Source organism: Drosophila nasuta, chromosome X (assembly GCF_023558535.2).
Source record: "Drosophila nasuta strain 15112-1781.00 chromosome X, ASM2355853v1, whole genome shotgun sequence".
Classification (NCBI taxonomy): domain Eukaryota; kingdom Metazoa; phylum Arthropoda; class Insecta; order Diptera; family Drosophilidae; genus Drosophila; species Drosophila nasuta.
The window spans coordinates 13,696,267-13,717,358 of NC_083459.1; the positions used below are offsets into that span (position 1 = coordinate 13,696,267).

The following is a 21,092-nucleotide window of genomic DNA, read 5'->3' on the forward strand; positions in this document are numbered from 1 at the left end:
CCAATTTCATTTTGTTAAATTATTGAAACTAATGGCGCAAGAGCCAATTTTAAGCAAATGAATGTCATATATATTATACAACAAAAACAATGTTTTGCCATATGCAATGGAAACGCGATTTTAAATGTTACAACTACTTTAAGAGCAACCTCAACTAATTCTAAATAAAGAAAAATTGTTATTGAAACGAATTTCACAAATTATGCTAAGCAAATAAAATAATGTCTTGCCTTAAGCCACTATGATTGTTTGTAAAACAATTTGCAAATGCATTAAAATGCAATAATGAATTAATCTTGTTATCTACTTGAAAATTTTAATTCAATTCGGTGGTCGCATTTGAATGCGCGATAATTTAAACAGTCGACTATCGCAAAGTGTAATCGATAGCCGCTAACGATGAATATGACATTCAAATGTCAGCGCCATTTTAAAATTCTTCGTTTTTGTAATTTGACAATTGTTTTCTGTTATTTTTGATTGAGCTTGCATTTCCTGTCATACATTTTTGTTGTTGTTTTTAATTGTGTGTGACTGCAGTGAAAATTTTTTAGGCAGTATTTAATACACCATGAATACAAATATTATGAGCATACTCGAGGAGTTGCGGAAAATCATCAACGATGAAATTTCGCTTTACGCATTGGGTAAATATAAAAATGTATATATGTAATTAACTATCTAGTAACAATCGTATGTCTTTCATGGACAGATTTAGTGCTTAATGATGCTATGCAATACATTGAAATGCATCCCAATGCGCTGGACTATCCAGATTTGCAGGCGGAGGTCGATTGCATCTACAAGATTAAGTTTGTTCTGGACAAACGCGGCAAGTTCCATAAAACGAATTTGTGTGGGGATCGCTTCCAGGATTTCTTTCTTATGACCTGCCACGGTGTAAGATAGTTTCATTAACGAATATGTGATGCATTTTTATTTATTATGTGCTTATGCAGATCGAGGACAAACGCATGCGCGACATGTTGGCAAATATGTTGCTGTGGTGCCTGGAGGATGAGCCTGAACTGATCGAGTTGTTGGTCAAGGTCGGGCTAATGACCGTCTCGGACATCAACCAAATCAATTCTCGCGAGGAACACATGAACACATCGCCCTCAAATTCCAGCCACATTTGGCGTCCATCTGAGATGCGATTGAATGGCGATTGTAGCGACGAATCGATGACCAACTATATTGCCAAGTTGCAGGACGAGAGGAAGGAGTTGCCAAACCATGAGCTAGTGCAGAATGCCATCTACGCATTTCTCGGCATTCCGGGCACCTATCTGCTGAAGAATGGGAAAACCAATCGAATGAGCTTGAATGAGGAGACTGCTGCGCAACTGTCGCGCGCGCAATGCGGCATGCTGATGCGTTTCTCGGAGCTGGGCTACTATCACGATTGCCTGGTACAACACTCCACGCAGAACAGTGGCGCCAATGCGCTGGGCACGTTGGGCTTGGCCTTCATCTGTCAGCTGAAGCTGCTATTGAATCGCTATCATGGCGAAGTCGCTCAACTCCAAGATGTGCACTCAAGCAACAGGCAAAAGCTCAGCGATGTGTATGCGAAATTTGGCGATTGTTGCTGGTCAAACGAGAAGCCCCACCAACTGAAGCTGCTAACGCTGCTCGCCTGGTCGGTGGGACCTCTGAGGCAGCTGCAGTTGCTCAACAAGATTGCTACGCATTGTCACTGGCATAAAGGCGGCGCTTTGGTCTCGCGCGTCTGCGAGTTCCTGTACAATGGCGATCCGATACTGGACGAGGTATCCGGCAAACTAATGCGTGCCTGCTGTGCGCCGCTTATGCACATGATTTCCACATGGATGATCGATGGTCGTGTGGAGGATGTGGATAATGAGTTCTTTATCGAGAGTTTGGTGGAGATCGACAACAATCGACTGTGGTACGACAAGATTCAGTTGCGCCCACACATGCTGCCCTCATTCATCTCTAAGCAGCTGGCCGAGAAGATCCTCAAGACGGGCAAGAACGTGCTCTTCATGCGAAAGATTTGCGGTATGACAAACCATACCGTAAAGCATCCCGAGCAACTCAGGGATATCATAGAGAATCGCTGTAGGTGCGAATCGATTAATAGCTCTCTTCCAACTTTAATTGTTATTCTTTTCTTGCTAAAAACTAGTTTTTGAAATCTTTAGCAAGCCGCACAATGCCGACTGGGTGTTGGCCATTGAGAATTGCTACGCGGAGTCGTCGAAGCAGGTCCTGGACATCATGGTGGGGCCGCACAAACTCATCGGACATTTGCAGGGCATGCGACGCTATCTGCTGCTCGGCCAGGGTGACTTTGTCAACATCTTTATCGAGAAGATCAAGTGAGTAACTTTATCTACTTATCTTATAGCTAGCAAAAATGAAGCCAACTGAAAGCCAAATTCATTAATTAAGTATGTGTTTGTCTTTCTGTCTGTCCGATTAATCGACTGTTTAAACTAAAGCTGAAGATAAAACTTAGTGCTCTAAGCAGCTCGAAATTGTTTTGAAATTTGGCAACGTTGCATTGAATTCAAAATGATTTAAAGTTAGGAACTAGAATTTTGTTACACATAAAAAGTATTTCAGTGATTAACTTTTAAATTTTGAAAATTTAACCACAACAATCAACCGTTGCTATTTTTGAGTGATTTCATTCAATTTTCAAAATAGCTATCACTTTTTGAGTTGTGTTGGTCACACTAAAATAGCTAACGAATTAATTGTTTCTCTAAGAAAATAAATTTGGTTGAATGATGGCTTCATAACGATCAAATAGAATTTGACAAGCAATTGTTATGTTGTTTTGATCACATTAAATATTTAAAGACAGTTAGCAAATTGCTTAATTGCTTAATTGGAATTTAATAAACACTCAAATTGTAGCTACACTTTTTTTTAACTCCTTTGGTCACACTAAATATTTAAAAATGGCCAGCAAACTAATTGCTTAATTGTTTCTCTAAGAAAATTAATTTGATTGAATGATAACTTCATGATAACAAGCAACAACAAATTGTAGCCACACTTTTTCCTCCCTTTTTGGGTACAATAAATATTTGAATATGGCTAACGGATGAATTCCTTAATTGTATCTCTCTCTATCTGTCACCAGGGACGAACTGGACAAAGTTGGCAGCAATGTTTACTCCTATAATCTGTGCAGCATGCTGGACGCCGCGCTGCGGGGAGCCAACGCGCACCACGATGATCCCGAGATCATGGAGCACTTGGATGTGGTGGTGAGAACGCCGTATCCCGGTGACTTTGGCTGGGATGTGATCTCGCTGCTATATTCGGTGCCTGGTCCGGTGTCAATGGTGCTGGAGCCGGTGATGCCGCAGTACAAGACGCTCTTCAAGCCGCTGTGGCGCATGAAGTACATGGAGTTTATACTGGGTCGCAATGTATGGAAGGAGCAAACACGCAATGCCAAGGTAAGTTACATTTCCCGGTTACCAATCGATTTGCCCTGACTGCCTGCCTGTATTGTGTGTGGGGATAAGATTAATCTAATCTAATCCAATGACTGAATGGACTGACTCTGTTGTCCAGTTTATGTGCTGCTCGCTGGTTGGGATTGATAAGGAGAACCAGGCCAAAGTACACAATACACATTCCATAGGGGGAAGAGCAAAAAAAGAATAATTGAACTGACAACAATAGCAATAATTTCCGTTTTGGTCGCTTATGTATTATTCTCTAATTACACGTAGGTATAAACATACAAAAAAAATAAACAAACAAAAAAAAGTATATAAATTACGAACGAATTGTGTTTGTGCGTAATTTGTAAAGTTTTGCAACAAAGTGATACATCGATATTGTATTAAGTTTTGTTGAACGCTGATCTCGAAGAAGAAATGTGGGTGGAATGTGTTTCTCTCTTCTCTGCTCTTCTCTTCGCTTTTTACCCGGCTTACAACTTGGCGTCGGTCTTGAGCAGCGGCGCCAGCTTCTGGGTGAGCATAATGTTGCCGGCAATCTTCAACTTGCCCTTCATGAATGCAGCCTGTGGGTTGAGTTTGCCCAGTGCAATGTCAACCATATCTTCATCGGCCACCGTCAGAGTGGTGTCCACCTTAACACCCTGAGCGGGTCCCTCGTAGGCCTTGGCACTCTTGCAGTCCAGAGCTGTTGTAAGTGTAGAATTGAACGAGTGTAAGTGCAAGTGAATACGTCTAGCGGTTCGCTTGCTTGGACTGTGGGTGCGAAGTACACGGCACGAGTATCGCAAATCGCGTATCGGGTAACTGCACTTTGAACTTTACACCAATCACAGTTGAGGCAAGTCGAGTTTATCGATACTTACTCCATTCCTTGGCCACCTTGCCGTCCTTGGTGATCTTGTAGAGGAACACACCGTTCACGGCCTTGGCCTTAGCCTGGTTGTCCTTCAGACCATCGATGATTTTCTGGAAAACGGCGTCCGATTGCAGCGACATGTTGTTGTTTGCTCGGTGCTATAATCAATTTAATTAAAAGCGCACAATGAATACGATTTGAAATATTTGAATATTAATATTACGTTGCTTACGCTTGCAGGAAAAAACGAGAAATAATGAACAAACAGCGGCAATCGTTGATTTTTATGCCTTTTTTCTTCTTTCTGGTTTTTTTTTCTCTAATGCCCTACTCTAGCACACACGCACACACACTTGGAGCAGTGGGCTCTCGTCACACACACACACATTTGTACACGCACATAAACACACCCATACCCCTATACAAATCAAAAAAAATCGATAGTCTTTTGGAGTTTGCACTCTCATCATGCTCTCACTCACACACAGCGCGCTGTTATGTTAACATTAACATGTGTGTGCTGTGCACTGGCTGCTTACTGTTGGCGCCCTCTACACATGGTGTAATAATGTATGTAGGTTGGTCTTCGCTTGCGGTTTGTGGTGTGGCTAATATCAGCTGCTTTGATAACGCGTAGATTAAAGAGGAAATAAACTTCACATGGCCTTGGTTGTAAAATTGAATGAGTTCATTCCTATTAGATAGTTGTGATTTCTTTTTCTCACGTTTTAATGTGCCGCGATCGTTGCACTGCCCGATAATTGTTAGCTGGAATGAGAATATGACAACCCTGCAATATTATTGTACTATGCACACCGCGCACTGTGCACTGTGCAAAGTGCGCCACAATTCGAAGATCATAAATGCTCTGGATTGCGATAACGATAAGTGGGAGCTGCTATAATATGGATTATCGTTTAGTTTTTGACTATCAGTATTTCCTTTCTCTCAGCAAATCGAATACATACATACAAACATATGTATGTATAATGCAATTAATAAGTTATCAATACAAAGTATGTATGTCTATATTCAACTATATATATTTTTATGTACATCAGTTGCGTTTATCAGTATATGCAAGATGATGAGGCATTTTTTCCTTTTTGGTTGTTGTGGTTGATGGTTAAGCTTTCGAGACATCTTCAAACTTTTCCGGATCGAGTCCGGCCTTCTTCATCTCCACGGCAATGGAGAACAAGTAGTCATAGCATTCCGACCTGCAATCAATTATAGAAATACGTTAGTAAATTTTGTAAATAGTTAAGTTTGACTTTCTTACATAGTTTTAGTCTTCTCCCATGTCTTGCCCCACACATAGACTCCATGACGTCGCACAAGAATGGCGCTACATCCGGGATATTCCATCATTGCGGCATACATGCTGTCGGCCAAGTCGCGTTCGAAGGGCGTATTCTCAATGATGGGTACAACGAGTTGTTCATCGTAGCGTAGATAACGCTTATCCGCCTCATCGTAGATGCCCTAAAATGAGAAGATTAACAATTAACATAGACATCTCATAGCGTTGTACGCTCAGCCTATCTCTTTCTACCTTGATCATTTCCAAGTGCGTGCAACGGAAAGTTTTGCCTGGCCATAGCAGGGTTGCCATCACAGCGTGCTGGGAATGTGTGTGAATGCAGGCGCCAGCATCGCGATGACGATAGGCAAGCATAAATAGGGGGGTGCATTGGCTTTTGGTCAGTCCTTTTATTTGTGGCGGCAACTGCAAGTCTTTGCCATCTTCGTCCTGCACGAAAAGATCCTCTGGCTGCATCCGTTCCTTTTGCACACCCGATGGTGCTATATAAATCTCTTTGCTGTCTCAACAAAAATCTAATTTAAAATTATCTTATGGCATATTTGATTTTGTAGACTTGCTTGAATTTAATCGTCATGCCCCCGCCAGTGCCTGTCACCCAGCCCAGATGATAGAATTGACGGCATAGCTCAGGTATCAGGTGGCGCGGATGCTCGGCAGGCAAATCCTTGAAAATTGTTGACAGCGCCATTTCAGACAACTTTCTTTGTGTGCGGACAACTAGCTGATAAGGCAGTTGATTTAGTATAAAAAAACGGTCACGTTGAATGTCTGTCACGCCGTTGCCGTCACGTATGTAAACAACAGTGTGACCGCAGATTGACTGTTAAAATACCACACCAAACAAATTAAATACATGTTAAATATTTGAATTAAGAATTATTTATATTTTCTCATTTTATGGCAAATAATAATACTCCGCTATAAGAAGCTACGCTGTTAAACACATACCCATATACATACCATCCAGTGAGCAATATTGTGACTGTTATCGATAATTCGAGTTGAATTGGAAATGTTATGTAGTGACCACTTTTAATGCGTTCTTTTATTTCAGGCACTATGGGCGATACATGACGAGATTTCGGCAGCCACTTATAAATTGCATTTGTTCACTGCTGAAATCATGCATTTTGTCCACGAAATACTCTACCATGTGCTCTTTGAGGTTATCGAGTGCAACTGGACTGCGCTGGTGAAGAGATTAAAAAAAGCTTCAGATCTTGATGAAATCCTAGATCTACATGCAAAGTTCTTAGACATCGTAAGCATTCGAAGCTTTGCGAAATCATCACAGGCAACACGATGCTGCCTGGAAACGGTATACATCAGTATCATGCATTTGGATAGCACACAACAATTATTCTACAATGATTGCTTCATGGAAATTGCTGCTCGCAAGCATATGGAGGACTCAATTGCCGAATCGGAACGTGCTGGACGTTTTGGTGTGACCACCGAAATGATGACGCAACGTCTTGAGGAGCGCAAATTATTTAAGAAGAAGGTCTCGATGTTCAGGGATACACTCGATAGCCTTGCGATTAACTATCGTGATGCGATCGGTGCCTTTCTACTCGAACTCAACTCAAGCTCGGATACATATCTGCGGATGTTTGGCACTCGCCTCGATTTTAATGAATTCTACAAGAAGAAGGACATCAATTTATGTAAACCGTTGACTTTCGAGCTGATGCGTTTGAGTAGTGTAATGGGAGATCACAAGAGTCGTACTGCAGGACGTTTCAGTATTCGCCACAATGCTACTTTGGCTGATTTTTGATACTTGAATCCTAGCAACGTAAAGTAACATGGCCAAGTGCAATTTACTGTTTAAACCAAGAATTTACAAATATTGCCCTGTGATTAAATAATTTTCAATGTCTACGAGTTTTTCTAAACTCTACTACCTCAAAGGAAGTTAGTTGCAAAACGAAAGAAAAATAAATGATGCATTTAAATTTCAGTTATTCTTTTGAATTTGGCGGTCGATTGATAACTATCAAAATATAACAGCATCGTAACAGTCTCTCAGAGTTGAGCTCAACGGCCAATGATTTCTAACAATTATGTTTTTCGACGAATATTCAGAATTTGTTTTGTATAAATAAAATAATTATTGTTACACAATAAGTCGAAAATCGCAGCTTTGTGACGTGCTTTATTATTTAATTGCACCAACGCAAGTGTTAGCAATGGTGAAAGTGGTATATTTTTATCTAAGGCAATGTAGTATATTTTGAATTGAAACCTTCGGTCACGCTGCTCTAAAACTTCTACTGCTTTTTTGAGGGGGGCGATAAACAAATAGCACAACAAACTTGCCAAAGAGCGACACAAAAAAAAATCAATTGCAAAAATTAAACACTGGAATAATAGTAATAATAGCATGATCGCATGTCGAACATAATAACAAAAAAAGCTAACGTTTGTTCAACGAATTATCGTATTAAGTGAGAGAGGCAGCTAATCAAAAACGGTCAACGGCGGCGCAACGTTTCAATAGCTGCTGCTTTTTTTTGTGTGCATTTCGCGTTGGCAGTGATTTTTTTTTGCAAGTGCAAACGGGAAAAGAACGAAACGAAACGAAAAAGAGAAAAAGCTGACGACGCTGCCGGCCCAATAAATACATCAATACACTTAACAAAAAAAGAGTAAAAACTCGCATTGTTTTTGTTGTTGTTTGGCTGCTGTTCGTATTAAGTTTAAGGCAACCATATTGCTGCAACAGCAACAATAACAAACAACAACAAAAACAGCGACGGGGCGACGACGAAATGGCGTTAAAAAAAGTGAAGGGAAATTTCGAGCGCATGTTTGATAAAAACCTGACAGATTTGGTGCGCGGCATACGGAATAATAAGGATAATGAGGCAAGTGCCGCAACATCTAATAATCATTGTGTGCTTGTGCTCATGTCAATGTCTTGTGCGCTTTATGTTGTTGTTGTTGGTTGTGTTAATTAGCTGCCAAAATTGTATTTTGGCTAAAGCTCTTTGTATGCGTGTGTGTGTGTGCGTGTCAGCATCTGTCAAAAGCATAAGGCTAAGGCTCTCTCTAAAGCCTGACTCAATTAGCGGCAATTCGCTGCGTCGTCTGCCGTCTCGCTCTGCTTTCTTCTTTCTTGCTAATGTCTTTCGGTTCATTTCCCTGATGTGGCAACTCACACACACACAGGCACACATGCGCTCACCCACACACGTACACTCGCACCCACGATGGCTAAACTAAAAACGCACAGTCACACTGGCAAAAGCCTATCTTCCTTTGCTTTTGTCCTTATCAAAGCCCCCCTCTCTTTCTCGTCTCTCTACTTCTCTACTTTGCAAATTTGCAGCTGCTGACGACAGCAGCAACAATAACTACAAACAACAACAACTGCTACATATGTATGTAAATACATGAAGCAAAAAATAATGAAACTTTAGATTGGCCTGCCAATTGGAATCTGCTTGGCTGACTTTCTGTCTGTCTGTCTGCCTTTTTGGCTGTGTGTGCGTGTGAGAGAGAGCATATGCCTGTCTGTGTGTGTGTGTGTGAGTTGCTTTCACTATTGGCTGCTCCTTTTGCCACTTCAGTGTTCTCCTTTCTTTTCACAGCTGCTTACACTTTAAAAACAAATAATGCACACAAATACATGCAAACATATACATATTTTTGAAATCAACTGATAGCGCCCACCGCTTGACCACGCCCACGAACTGCGCTGACCTCCCGACAACCACAAGAAGAACAATTGATGTGGATTCTGTTCTGTTGCTGCATGCAATAAAAAGGCCATGTGGTTCAGCTATGAAATCTCTATATGATTAGACATGCTTTCACACACAAACACACACACATACGTATTTGGCTGTGGTTGACATTTAATTAATTTGGTATCGCTTTTGTTTTGCATCTTTGCAGGCCAAATACATATCGCAATGCATTGAGGAGATTAAACAGGAGCTGCGCCAGGACAATATCAGTGTCAAATGCAATGCAGTCGCCAAGCTGACCTATGTAAGTCATCTATCCATCTCACTCTCTCTCTCTCTCTCTCTCTCTTGAGCCCCCTTCCTCCCCACTTACACATGCACTGCTGCTGCAGCGATAAAGTTACAGATGAATCACAGCGCATTCATTATTCGCTCTGTCGCTGCCTCTGTGTGTGTGTGTGTGCGGGAAAAAGAGAATGAGAATGAAAGAGAGCTCGTTTATGGAAGAGCGAAGCTAGAACACTTACTTAAATTATCGTTTTACTAATTGGTTCCCAATTGGAACGACAAGTTCAAGTGCAGCGAAGATGTTCTTATTGGTAGTTTGCATTTTAAGATGTTTAAGAGTAGAAAAGAGTTGTTATTTGGTTGTATATGATTTTCTATACTTTATATTCTTAATCTCTATCGCTGCTGCAATAAGAAAAGGGAACAGTTATCTTATTTTCAATTGTGCTAATTAGTTTCCAATTTTGCTTTTGTTGAGTAGTTTAATGTATGACAAGTTACAGGGTATTTAGGAGTTGTATTTACTATATATTTATATACTTACTATATAGTTAATTCTAAAGATCTCTCGTTGCGTCTTATATTTGAATTATTAGAATAATAATTAACCAATTGATTTTATAGGGTATTCAGAGTTACTTATAGTATATTCGTAATTTTAAGTGAGCAAGCGAACAACCGGCCAGTGAAGAAACGCTGCGCACATTAATTGACATTCTTAACGAGGAAGGTGTCACCTCCAACCCACAAGACAAGCGCAAACCCAATAGAGCAACACCCCACCCCGTCCCAACTATTTATAGATAGCGTTTTCTAGTGACCCACTCGAGCTTAATGCTATCAATAAAAATGTATATTTATAAGCACGCCGCGAATGGATAGCTAAGGGAGAAAGGGAGGGTGTCATTAACCAATTAATAACTATAATCGATTAGATCGAGTCGAATTGTTTTATTTGTTTACAATAGCTGTATGGATATAGCACATATTTGATAATCAAAGTTTGTTTATAATCTGTCTCTTGCTTCTTGATTGGCCACTAACAACTAAATTGCTTTAGGAGAAACGCAAACAATAGATTAATGACATTAAGAACTAGATTTATCGATAGACACATTGAATAATGAATTATGTTAGGATTAAAGAGAATACTTAATAAGTTTGAAATTAAACTAAATACATTTATCGATTAGTTATCGATAATGATTGATAAGTAATCGAAACTCTAAGCACATAAATCGAACATTAGATTCAGTTCAGTTATGCGTTTAACGTTGAGAGATTCATTGATAGACACATTAAAATATATAAATTATATTAAATTAAACTCATTTCATTTATCGATAACTTATCGAAGGCAGTCAAATGATCCATATGCAATCGAAACTTCAGTTCACTTATGCGTTTATCGATAATTTATCGCAGATACAAATGCTCGGCTACGACATCTCGTGGGCAGGCTTCAACATCATCGAGGTGATGAGTTCCTCGCGTTTCACATGCAAACGCATCGGTTACCTGGCGGCCAGTCAATGCTTCCATCCGGACAGCGAGGTAAGTGATCGGTGAAGTAGTTCTCTTCATTAATAGTACTCGTTGTTAATCGATAAATCCATTCATTGCAGCTGCTGATGTTAACCACGAATATGATACGCAAGGACCTCAACTCACAGAATCAATATGATGCGGGCGTTGCGCTCAGCGGTCTCAGCTGCTTCATTTCGCCGGATTTGTCGCGAGATCTGGCCAACGATATTATGACACTGGTATGCAAATCTATCGATAGCTATCGATAACCAACTAACACACTCACTTTGCAGATGAGCTCAACGAAACCGTATCTGCGCATGAAAGCAGTGCTGATGATGTATAAAGTATTTCTGCGCTATCCCGAGGCATTGCGTCCCGCATTTCCCAAGCTCAAAGAGAAGCTCGAGGATCCCGATCCAGGTGAGTGACAATCGATTATTATATAGTTCTATATATATGTATATATTGCTTTTGCAGGCGTACAATCGGCGGCGGTAAATGTGATTTGTGAGCTCGCCCGCAAGAATCCAAAAAACTATCTGCCCTTGGCGCCGGTGTTCTTCAAGCTGATGACCACATCGACCAACAATTGGATGCTCATCAAGATCATCAAGCTGGTGAGTTAACGCTGCTTTCATTGTTTTTATGGGTTAATTTTATTGATTATTGTTAAGTTTTATTTTGATCGTAACTACATTGAGTTGCTGTATAATATAAATTTATCATTATAAATATACTTAATCTATATATATACTATATAATATAATATTTATGCGAACTGAATACTTTCGTATTTTGTTTCGTGCTCTAATCGACAAACAACAAAAATGTTTTAATTAACACAAATCCTCCTACTATACTACTCCTCCACTTCCTCCAAAACGTCCAACGTCCACATCGTTTCCACCACTCGAAAATGTGCCCAAAAATGCAATCGAAATACGAATCGAAATCGAAAACGAATACGCAATCGCAATCGAAATCGAAAAGTTCGCGAGCCTCACAACTATCGAACCGGCGCTGGGACGCAAATTGACTCAGCCCCTAATTGAAATTATTTCCAGGTTTTTATCGGCGCGCTTTTATTTATATTCAATTCACAAGCAACACACATACTATAAATACATATTTTTTGTAAAGAAAACAACAAAACAAACCAACAAAAAAAATTAACTTTTCAAAAACAAAACAGCACGCGCTTTCAATTTCGTTTTTGTTTGGTTTTTTCTTTTCTTTTTACAATGCAATATTTCGATAATTTTTGTTCAACTTTTTTTTTTGTTGATAAATTTTTTTCTTTCAATTATATACTTAACTTGTTGCCAAAACACACACACACACTCATGTCGTTCACACATTCACATGATTGGAAGAATTAATTGTAAAACACCCCCCAAAAAAAAAATTTCAATATCAACGTTTAATGTTGTTATTGCACCAGATTTATGATCAACTTTTTATACACTGTGCAACCAAGGAAGTTCTGACTTTAAAATGAATTCATCGACATTAAAGATGAAGGTCTAAATCATAGTTAAGAAATCATTTTTTTATTTTAATATGAATTCATTGAGATTAAAGACTAAAGTATAAATAATAGTTCAAGAATATCTTTCGATTAGCCAAAGTCAGAACTTTTTGAGCACTCACATACTCACACACACACACACAAGCACCAATTGTTCGGCCCGAATTACCCAAAAACATATTGACATTTGGTAATATTATTATATTATTGCTACTTTGATGATAAGTATTATGTATTGATTTGATGCTATGATTTTTCTTAGTGTTTCTTCTGTTGCCAGTGCGAAAAAGTACGAGTTAAGAGTGTTAAGATGTCCAAAACATGAACGATAACAAAACCCAATCGATGTATCGATAACTATCGATAGATGCTATAGTTAGTGCAGAAATCAATTGCATAGCCAGAGTCATAGCATTTCTTTTTGATTAATCATTATTATTTCATTATGTTTTAAGTACGTTTTTTTACGATAATCATTAAGAAGAACACACAAAAAAAAAAAACGAAAAACAAGAATGCTGAAGGACAACCAAAAAACCGTTTCGATTGTATGGTATAATTTGTTGCTTGTTTCTTTTTTCTCTTTGCATATATTTGCAGTTTGGCGCTTTAACTCCCTTAGAACCCCGGCTAGGAAAGAAATTAATAGAGCCACTCACAAATCTAATTCATAGGCAAGTTTTATTAAAATTTTCAAATGCGGAAACAAAAAAAAGACGATAAAACGATAACGAAACGTAAACGAAAACAAGAACTGCCTGATGATGCAGAAGCTGATCCAATTGTATATACATATATAAACTATAACTACAAAAAAAAACCGAAAAGAAGCGCTTGTTATGTCTCCTTTTTTGTGTCTTACGTTATGTTTTGTGCGCTCTCTCTATCTCTCTCTGTCTCTTTCTATTTAGCTATATATCTATCTCTATAACTTTAATGCTTCTCTTAGAGCACCAAAAAACTTTTCTCTATCTATCTATCTACCTTTGTTTTTATCTCTCTATCTAAACATATATTGTATATACGAATTGTTGTTGTTCTTATTGCTACTGCTATTTTATTGTTTATTTGTTTAATGTTGTCGTTATTCGTTATATTGTAATTGCAAACTTGTTGTTATTGTTGTTGTTGTTGTTCTTGTTTTCGCTTCTTTTTTTGCGACGCTTTCAATTTGAATCAAGAAAAAAAAAAAGAAAAACCAAAACAAATACAACAAAACTTACAAAACTGAATTTTAATATGTGAAACCGCCCTAACACATCCATCTTAAAAAACAAAAAAAAAAACAACAACACCCCTCTATATCCGACCATCCAATCCAAACAGCACCTCGGCCATGAGTTTGCTCTACGAGTGCATCAACACGGTGATCGCGGTGCTGATCAGCATCAGCAGCGGCATGCCCAACCACAGTGCCTCCATCCAGCTGTGCGTCCAAAAGTTGCGCATCCTCATCGAGGACTCCGATCAGAATCGTAAGTAGCACTTTCAATTTAATCTAATTCAACCCATGTGAGAATTATCAAGTTTCAACTATGTGTGTCAAGTATTGTGAACCACTTTTGAACCGGTTCACAAAACGCACATTATGTCACAAATGTCGGAACTTAAATTATCTAACCTATTTAAAAAGCATAAATTCTTAAGATATAAAATCAATCTCAATTAATCTTATATTCAGTAATAGCGCTGAACCACTTTTAAACCGGTACAAGAAATGTACCAAAACAAATTAAAAAGGAAACAACTTTTAAGAACCTATTTAGAAAGCTTTAAGTACTGGCTAAAGAGGTTTATAAAATTCTAGACAAATCTAAAATCAAGCTCATATTTAGTTTAATTAAGCTTTAGCGTTGAACCATATTTGAGCCGATACAAAATATTAACCTCGTTATGCTTGAAGAACCTATTTAGAAAGTTTAACATCCTTAACATTTGTTTTAAAATTGTACAAAAATAATAAAATCAAGCTCATATTTATTTTTAATAAGCTACCAAACTTCAGCAGCAGCAAAGTTTAAGAATTATGAAAGTTATAGTGCTGAACCACTTTTAAACCGGTGCGAGAAATGTACCAAATCAAATTAAAAAGGAATAAAAACCTTTAAGAACCCAGTTAGAAAACCTTAAGTATTGCCGAAAGTAGTTTTAAAATTTTAGAAGTTATAAAATGAAGCTTATATTTATTTATTTTAATTGGGTTAGAACGTTGAACCACTCTTGAACCGGTTTAAAAACGCTTCTTAACTCACAAATGTCTGACTTCTTGTCCAAATCAAATTAAATAGGAAAAAAATCTTTAACAAACTATTTCGAAAATTTAAATTTTTCAGTATTGGCGAATTTTAGAGTGTTTTTACAATGTAAACCACTTTTGAGAAACGTTCCTTAAGTATGAAATTTCGAACTTCAAATCGCTTACTTGCCAAATGAAATTAATAAGGAAAGAACCTTTAAGAACCTATTTCGAAATCTCAAGTATTGATTTTGAAAAGTAAGGAAATCAAGATCGTATTTGTGTGAGTTGAAGTGAAATGGTTTAATCGTTTGGTTTGTGTCTTCGCTACGCAACGAAATACAAGGCATCGCTTCCTCTCTCCGCTTTTTCGCACACTCTTCCTTTAAGATGACATTTGCTCAGTACATGAAACACTCTCTCTGTCTCTCTCTTTCTTGGTGCAGTTAAATACCTGGGCCTGCTCGCTATGTCCAAGATACTGAAGACGCATCCGAAAAGTGTGCAGGCGCACAAGGATCTGATACTGGCGTGCCTGGACGACAAGGACGAGTCGATACGCCTGCGAGCGCTCGATCTGCTCTACGGGATGGTATCGAAAAAGAATCTAATGGAGATTGTGAAGCGACTGCTCGGCCACATGGAGAGAGCCGAGGGCTCGGCGTATCGCGACGAGTTGCTCTACAAGGTGATCGAGATATGTGCCCAGAGTTCCTATCTGTATGTGACCAATTTCGAATGGTATATGACGGTGCTGGTCGAGCTGATCCAACTGGAGGCGGGCTCCAAGCACGGCCGCTTGATTGCCGAACAACTGCTGGATGTGGCCATCCGTGTGCCTGTGGTGCGGCAATTTGCTGTGAACGAGATGACAAATCTGCTCGACACGTTCGCGGTGTCGGCGCAAAGCAATTCCATGTACGAGGTGCTCTATGCCGCCGCCTGGATTGTGGGCGAGTTCTCCGGCGAATTGACGGACGCGGAGAAGACGCTGAACATTTTGTTGCGACCGCGACAGTTGCCTGGGCACATCCAAGGCGTCTATGTGCAGAATGTGATCAAGCTGTTCGCTCGACTGGCGACCTCGTGCCTTGAGCTGCAGGACTTGCCAGGACTAGAGCGAGTAAGTTTCGAAGTGGCATCACAGTTGAAATCTCAACTCTAATCTCGTTCTTTCCGCACAGCTCTGTGACCACGTGCTCGAGAAGCTGCAGCATTTCAATGGCTCCAACGACATCGAGGTGCAGGAACGCGCCAATTCCGCTTGCATGCTGATCGAAATGCTGCGCAAACAGCTCAACGTGGATGCAACGGGCGCTGAGACGAACGCCATTCCAACTCTGGCCATCGAGATTGTCCAGGAGATGGCGCTGCTCTTTGCCGGCGAACTCATTCCGGTTGCGCCGAAGGCACAGCGCAAAGTGCCGCTGCCCGATGGCCTCGATTTGGATGAATGGATCAATGCCCCGCCTCCACCCGATGCTGGCAGCAGTTCATCCTCGGAGCATGATAAGGACGAGCTGTTTGTCTGCTCATCGCAAGCGGATGGCGATGATGGCACCAAAGCTGGCGGTGGCGGGGGGAAGAGACGCGGCAGCTTGGAGCTCACCCCGGAGCAGATGGAGCGACAGCGCATGGCGCGTTTGATCGAACAATCGAATAATCCGCACTATCTGAAGTCAACGCCAGCCACGAGCAACAACTCGAATGCGGATCAGTATGATAACATTGATGATATACCCATCACTGAGCTGCCTCTGGACATTGAGGGCGTCGCCGCATTGCGTGTGGGCAGTGAGTAGCACAATTTATATACGACTCGTTATGCTTGTTAGCCATAGGGTATAAGGGTATTAAAACTCGTATTATAACTTGTTAGAAGGAAACACATTCTTAATCAGAGTCCGTCTGTCTGTCCGTCCGTCCGTCCGTATGAACACTTGGATCTCACAGACTATATGGAGATCTCTTTTGCAAGCAGATCAAGTTTGTTTTATATTTTTTAAAAAATTGTATGACAAGCGTAATTTTAAAGCTGATCAAATAGCATTGAAGCATTAATTTCATATTAAAGAAATTATTTTAGTTGCCTTGCTTTACAAACTGGCATATTTAGTACTCTATGGTATATTTTGAATGTATACCATTTGGTACATTTAAATACTCTATGGTATATTTTGAATTTTATAATAGATTTATCAAATATAGCTTTCGCTATATTTTAATACTCCATAGTATATTTTGAATGTACTAGTCTTTCAATATATCAAACATAACACTCGGCATATTTTAGTATAAATGTAATAGTATATCGTATTACCAAAAAATATATCGTTCAGTATATTTTAGTACTCTACGGTATACTTTCAATGTATACGATATACAAAAAATCATTCGGTATATTTTAGTACTCTGGTATATTTTAATATAATAGTATATCGATATACAAAATTTAACATTCGGTTTATTTTAGTACTCTTTGGTATATTTTGAATGTGATAGTATATCAATATACCAAATTCACACTTGTTATATTTTAGTGTTCTATGGTATATTTTAAATGTAATAGTAAATTAGCAATTGATATATTTCGAATATACTAGTATTTCGATATGCCAAATACTACATTCAGTATATTTTAATACTCTGGTGTATTTTGAATATAAAAGTAAATCGATATACCGAATATATCATTTGGTATATTTTAAGAATAATACCGCACTATTATGCTTTAATTGAAAATGCGTAACAGATCGCTTTCTTGCTTGATAATAGTTAAATTGTGTTAATTTATTTTCGCTTCGTTTCAGTTACCAAACGCTCGGATAAGTATTTGCAGGAGCAACAGCAACAACAGGCGGCCGGGAGCAGCAGCAAGGATGCCAAAAAGAAGCATAAAAAGAGCAAAAAGAGCAAAAAATCAAAAAACAAAGTTGCGTACAACAGCAGTTCCGAATCGGAGACGGGTAAGCGATGCAAATTCGAATGCGGCAGCTCTTAAATCAATGTTAATCAACATCTTTTTCTTTCGCAGAGCCAAAGCCATTGCACATTGTCAACACAACGCTGGACATGCCCGAGGGTGTGACGCTCTCCGACAGCGAGGATAAGGACGGCAAATACGATCCAAACGATCCGCATCGTGCGCTCGACATTGAACTGGACATGTGAGTGATTCATATTTAATGCTGAACCAAATCAAAACTGTTTTCCAATTTCCGATTTACAGCGCTGTATTCGATGCGCCCTCGGCTGGGAAGTCAGCGAAGAACACTTCGAGCAGCAAGTCGGACAAGGAGAATCTCAAGGCGCCCGCAGATGCAGCAGCAACCACAAGCAGTTCAAATGCTGGCAAAAAGGAAAAGAAATCCAAGGAGCACAAGGCGCGCAAATCCTCGAAAGAACAACAACAGCCAAGTGTTGTGCCTGACTTGATAGATACGGGCAGCAGTCCATGTCGAACAACAGCAACCACAACGGACAATGGCAACAACAATGTTGTTGTGGTCAGTCAGCACAAAAAGAAGAAACGCGAAAAGAGCGAACACAAGTCGTCGAGCAAGCGATCGAGTGAAGCAACAGCAGCAACAGTCACTGGCAACATAATTGATGTGGATATTGCTGAAGATGTTGCTGAAGATGCCCAGCAGCAACAGCAGCCAGCTGAGTCGTTGGAGTCGACGGCAGTGCGCGACAAGTCGCACAAGAAGAAGCATAAAAAGGATAAATCGCAGCACAAGGAGAAGCGCACGCATAAGACAACAACAACAGCAACATCGTCAGGCGATTACGAGCAGCCGCTGGGCATCTCGACGCCCAGTAAAGAGATTTTCTAGATAATAAATTCAACACACATCCAAGATTTGCCAGTCCATCGCAAAAGAGCATGCATAGTTAGGAACTAAACCTAAAACGTAATTGTAATTCCCAAAAACCATTTCCTTTTCCTATGTCTTAATTATCGCTGCGATATAAAAGAAAAGAAAGTAGAAAAACAACAGGAAAACGAAGCGAAACTGAAATTGAACAAATGCTAAATCAAGAAAATTCAAGAATATATTATGTAATTTTTAAAAACCGCACTTTGCCATTGCGGTTGCAAAACAACAACAAATATGAACAACAAATTGATATGAATACTACTATATATTTCTATTTTTTAAATGAATTTGTAGCCCTGAGCCCAGCAGATGCGCTGAGCGGATTCCAATTATATACACACAACTTGATCAAAGCCCCCCAATTAGTCTATATGCTATATATACTATATATACTATATATACTATATATATATATATACCTACATACGATATAACAGTTTACGAAACACAGAACTAAGCGAAATCTATAGATATATAGAGAAACGTTGAATATATATACTATATATATATATATATACTTAGAGCATAGTGTATATACGGAGTATATAAACAATTAAATTGTATACAAAACAAAATACATACTTAGCTGTAAACTATATAATGTGCAACTGTTGCGTCCAATTGTTCATCCAGTTGCACAATTTAACAATAAATCAGAATCAGATGACCATTATCCTCCCTCCCCACACACACTTCTTCACAACCAGGAAAACATGAACAACAAATTTATTTCATTTCATGCTGCCCAAAAACAAAATTTCAACAACAAAATACATTAATTAAACAATTGAAATTATATTCACACATGCAAAAATAAATATGAAAATCAAAAGATTGAATTGCTTTTGGCTTTTTAATTAGAAAACCATTTTTGTAGTTATAACTTGGCAGAATAAGAATGGATTTCATAAAAGAAAAGAATTGGAAAAAACAATTATCCTTTAAAAGATAAATACGGTAAATATAAATATAAAAAATATAAATATAAAATTAATCGTTAGAGTTGGTCCTTGCCATCCAGGCAATATATTTTCTTTGAAAATGTGTGTTTCGACCATTTTCCCTTTCCCAAATTTTAAGTGTTGGATTCTTAGATGACCTTATATTATTTTGATGCCAATCAATAAATTTCGTCCTCACGAATTGAATGCAACAAATTTTATTAAAATCCATCAGGATATGGCCGAACTAAAACAACTTTTCTAATTTGCATAAAATAAATCGTGTTGAAAAAAAATTGGGGCATACTTTGAGGGTACGCCAAATGTTACTCGTAGTTTTGAATTTCATCCCATAGATGACGCTAGTCAATTATTTTTGGTGCAGCTACTTGCTGCTGATTTCTGTTCGCCTGGTATTTCACCTGCTGAGTTAGCGATTTGTGGCTGCTCGCGATGACTTTGCCAGTACAACAATAACAATAACTACTACTACTACTACAACAACAACTATTACAACCAGAACAACTACAGCAACAACAACAACATCAAAATTACAACAACATTAAAATTACAACAACAACATCAAAAACACAACAACAGCAACAACTACCGCTACAGCAACAACAATAACAACATCAAAATTAAAACAACAACATCAACTCTACAACTACAACAACATCAATAATTACAACAACAACAACTGCGCAATGCCCATGACAAAATCTGGACGAAACTCGCTTGTAAACTGATAGTTGGAGCAGGTGAAACACCAGGCGAGCATGATTGGAAGCAAGTGGATTTGCTGAAATTTTTAAAATTTTCTGGCTGTTATTTTTAACATCTATTGTAGATGATCTACACATACATACATACATCTGATTGAATTACTCAGCTCGTGTAACGTGTAATATTTTTGTTGCGTACTTTTAGGCTGCCACATTTTGTCAGTGCGAATTCGTACACTTCTTTTATGTAGCATACTTTAGGGCAGCGCGAATTTAAAATACCACCGCAGTTTTATTACAACTTGCTGCATACTAATTGTCGCTGATAAAAATTTACTGTGGGCTTTAAGCAAATTATGTACCCAATGAAAATAACAAAATTGCTTATTATTTTATTGTATAGGTATAAACATATTTAAAGACTTATAAAGACCATTTTCAGTTGCAAAAATATGTGATTCGAGCAACATAAAAATATATTTGCTTGATTTAATTTGAACAACTCAGTTGAATAGAGTTTCACTAAACCAGGACTCGTTGAGTTTTGATCTTGAATTTAACTTTTTCGTTACCTAGACATAAATAATAACACCATATCGTTATAATGTAAGTGAAATAGTTTTGAATTATTCA

General features: G+C 38.7%; 4 protein-coding genes across 6 annotated transcripts; 2 read left to right on the plus strand and 2 right to left on the minus strand.

The window, feature by feature from the left end:
* The first annotated feature begins 476 nt into the window (after nt 1-476).
* LOC132795798 (gamma-tubulin complex component 3-like) lies at nt 477-7,689 on the plus strand. Of its 3 annotated transcripts, none has more exons than XM_060806699.1 (6): nt 477-647; nt 713-900; nt 960-2,085; nt 2,153-2,345; nt 3,119-3,440; nt 3,510-3,626. In XM_060806699.1, exons 1-6 carry the CDS (start codon nt 572-574, stop codon nt 3,522-3,524), a joined length of 1,920 nt encoding a protein of 639 aa, XP_060662682.1. In that variant the 5' UTR covers nt 477-571; the 3' UTR covers nt 3,525-3,626. The 3 variants fall into 3 exon arrangements, with proteins under 3 accessions (XP_060662682.1, XP_060662681.1, XP_060662680.1); XM_060806698.1 differs by lacking the exon at nt 3,510-3,626 and adding an exon at nt 6,690-7,689 and having other exon boundaries at nt 483-647; nt 960-2,089; nt 2,169-2,345; XM_060806697.1 differs by lacking the exon at nt 3,510-3,626 and adding an exon at nt 6,690-7,687 and having other exon boundaries at nt 485-647.
* On the minus strand, nt 3,676-4,669 carry LOC132795800 (peroxisomal multifunctional enzyme type 2). Its single transcript, XM_060806701.1, has 3 exons — nt 4,541-4,669; nt 4,316-4,466; nt 3,676-4,137 (listed from the first exon to the last, which is right to left on the minus strand). The coding sequence occupies exons 2-3, from the start codon at nt 4,446-4,448 to the stop codon at nt 3,923-3,925; spliced, it is 348 nt and encodes a 115-aa protein (XP_060662684.1). The 5' UTR covers nt 4,449-4,466; nt 4,541-4,669; the 3' UTR covers nt 3,676-3,922.
* On the minus strand, nt 5,328-6,363 carry LOC132795799 (probable methylthioribulose-1-phosphate dehydratase). The gene is made up of 4 exons (XM_060806700.1): nt 6,193-6,363; nt 5,864-6,131; nt 5,591-5,793; nt 5,328-5,528 (listed from the first exon to the last, which is right to left on the minus strand). The coding sequence occupies exons 1-4, from the start codon at nt 6,321-6,323 to the stop codon at nt 5,435-5,437; spliced, it is 696 nt and encodes a 231-aa protein (XP_060662683.1). The 5' UTR covers nt 6,324-6,363; the 3' UTR covers nt 5,328-5,434.
* Nucleotides 7,690-7,911: 222 nt separating the features above from the next.
* On the plus strand, nt 7,912-19,632 carry LOC132795399 (AP-3 complex subunit delta). The gene is given in 13 exon segments (XM_060806090.1): nt 7,912-8,505; nt 9,539-9,634; nt 11,044-11,172; nt 11,244-11,384; nt 11,439-11,568; nt 11,626-11,765; nt 13,277-13,350; nt 14,003-14,151; nt 15,359-16,035; nt 16,097-16,706; nt 17,723-17,878; nt 17,947-18,079; nt 18,142-19,632. Coding segments are annotated over 13 exon segments (3,207 nt in total). The 5' UTR covers nt 7,912-8,409; the 3' UTR covers nt 18,818-19,632.
* Nucleotides 19,633-21,092: the final 1,460 nt, after the last annotated feature.

Excerpts from the sequence above, each read along its gene's own strand:
- LOC132795800 (XM_060806701.1), bottom strand. The coding sequence starts at position 4,448 with ATGTCGCTGCAATCGGACGCCGTTTTCCAGAAAATCATCGATGGTCTG. Across the intron at positions 4,138-4,315 it reads CAAGGTGGCCAAGGAATGGA|CTCTGGACTGCAAGAGTGCC; the intron begins GTAAGTATCGAT and ends CACTTACAACAG.
- LOC132795799 (XM_060806700.1), bottom strand. The coding sequence starts at position 6,323 with ATGGCGCTGTCAACAATTTTCAAGGATTTGCCTGCCGAGCATCCGCGC. Across the intron at positions 5,794-5,863 it reads CGCACTTGGAAATGATCAAG|GGCATCTACGATGAGGCGGA; the intron begins GTAGAAAGAGAT and ends TTCTCATTTTAG. Across the intron at positions 5,529-5,590 it reads TGGGAGAAGACTAAAACTAT|GTCGGAATGCTATGACTACT; the intron begins GTAAGAAAGTCA and ends AATTGATTGCAG.
- LOC132795798 (XM_060806697.1), top strand. The coding sequence starts at position 572 with ATGAATACAAATATTATGAGCATACTCGAGGAGTTGCGGAAAATCATC. Across the intron at positions 2,086-2,152 it reads GGATATCATAGAGAATCGCT|TTTTTGAAATCTTTAGCAAG; the intron begins GTAGGTGCGAAT and ends GCTAAAAACTAG. Across the intron at positions 2,346-3,118 it reads ATCTTTATCGAGAAGATCAA|GGACGAACTGGACAAAGTTG; the intron begins GTGAGTAACTTT and ends ATCTGTCACCAG.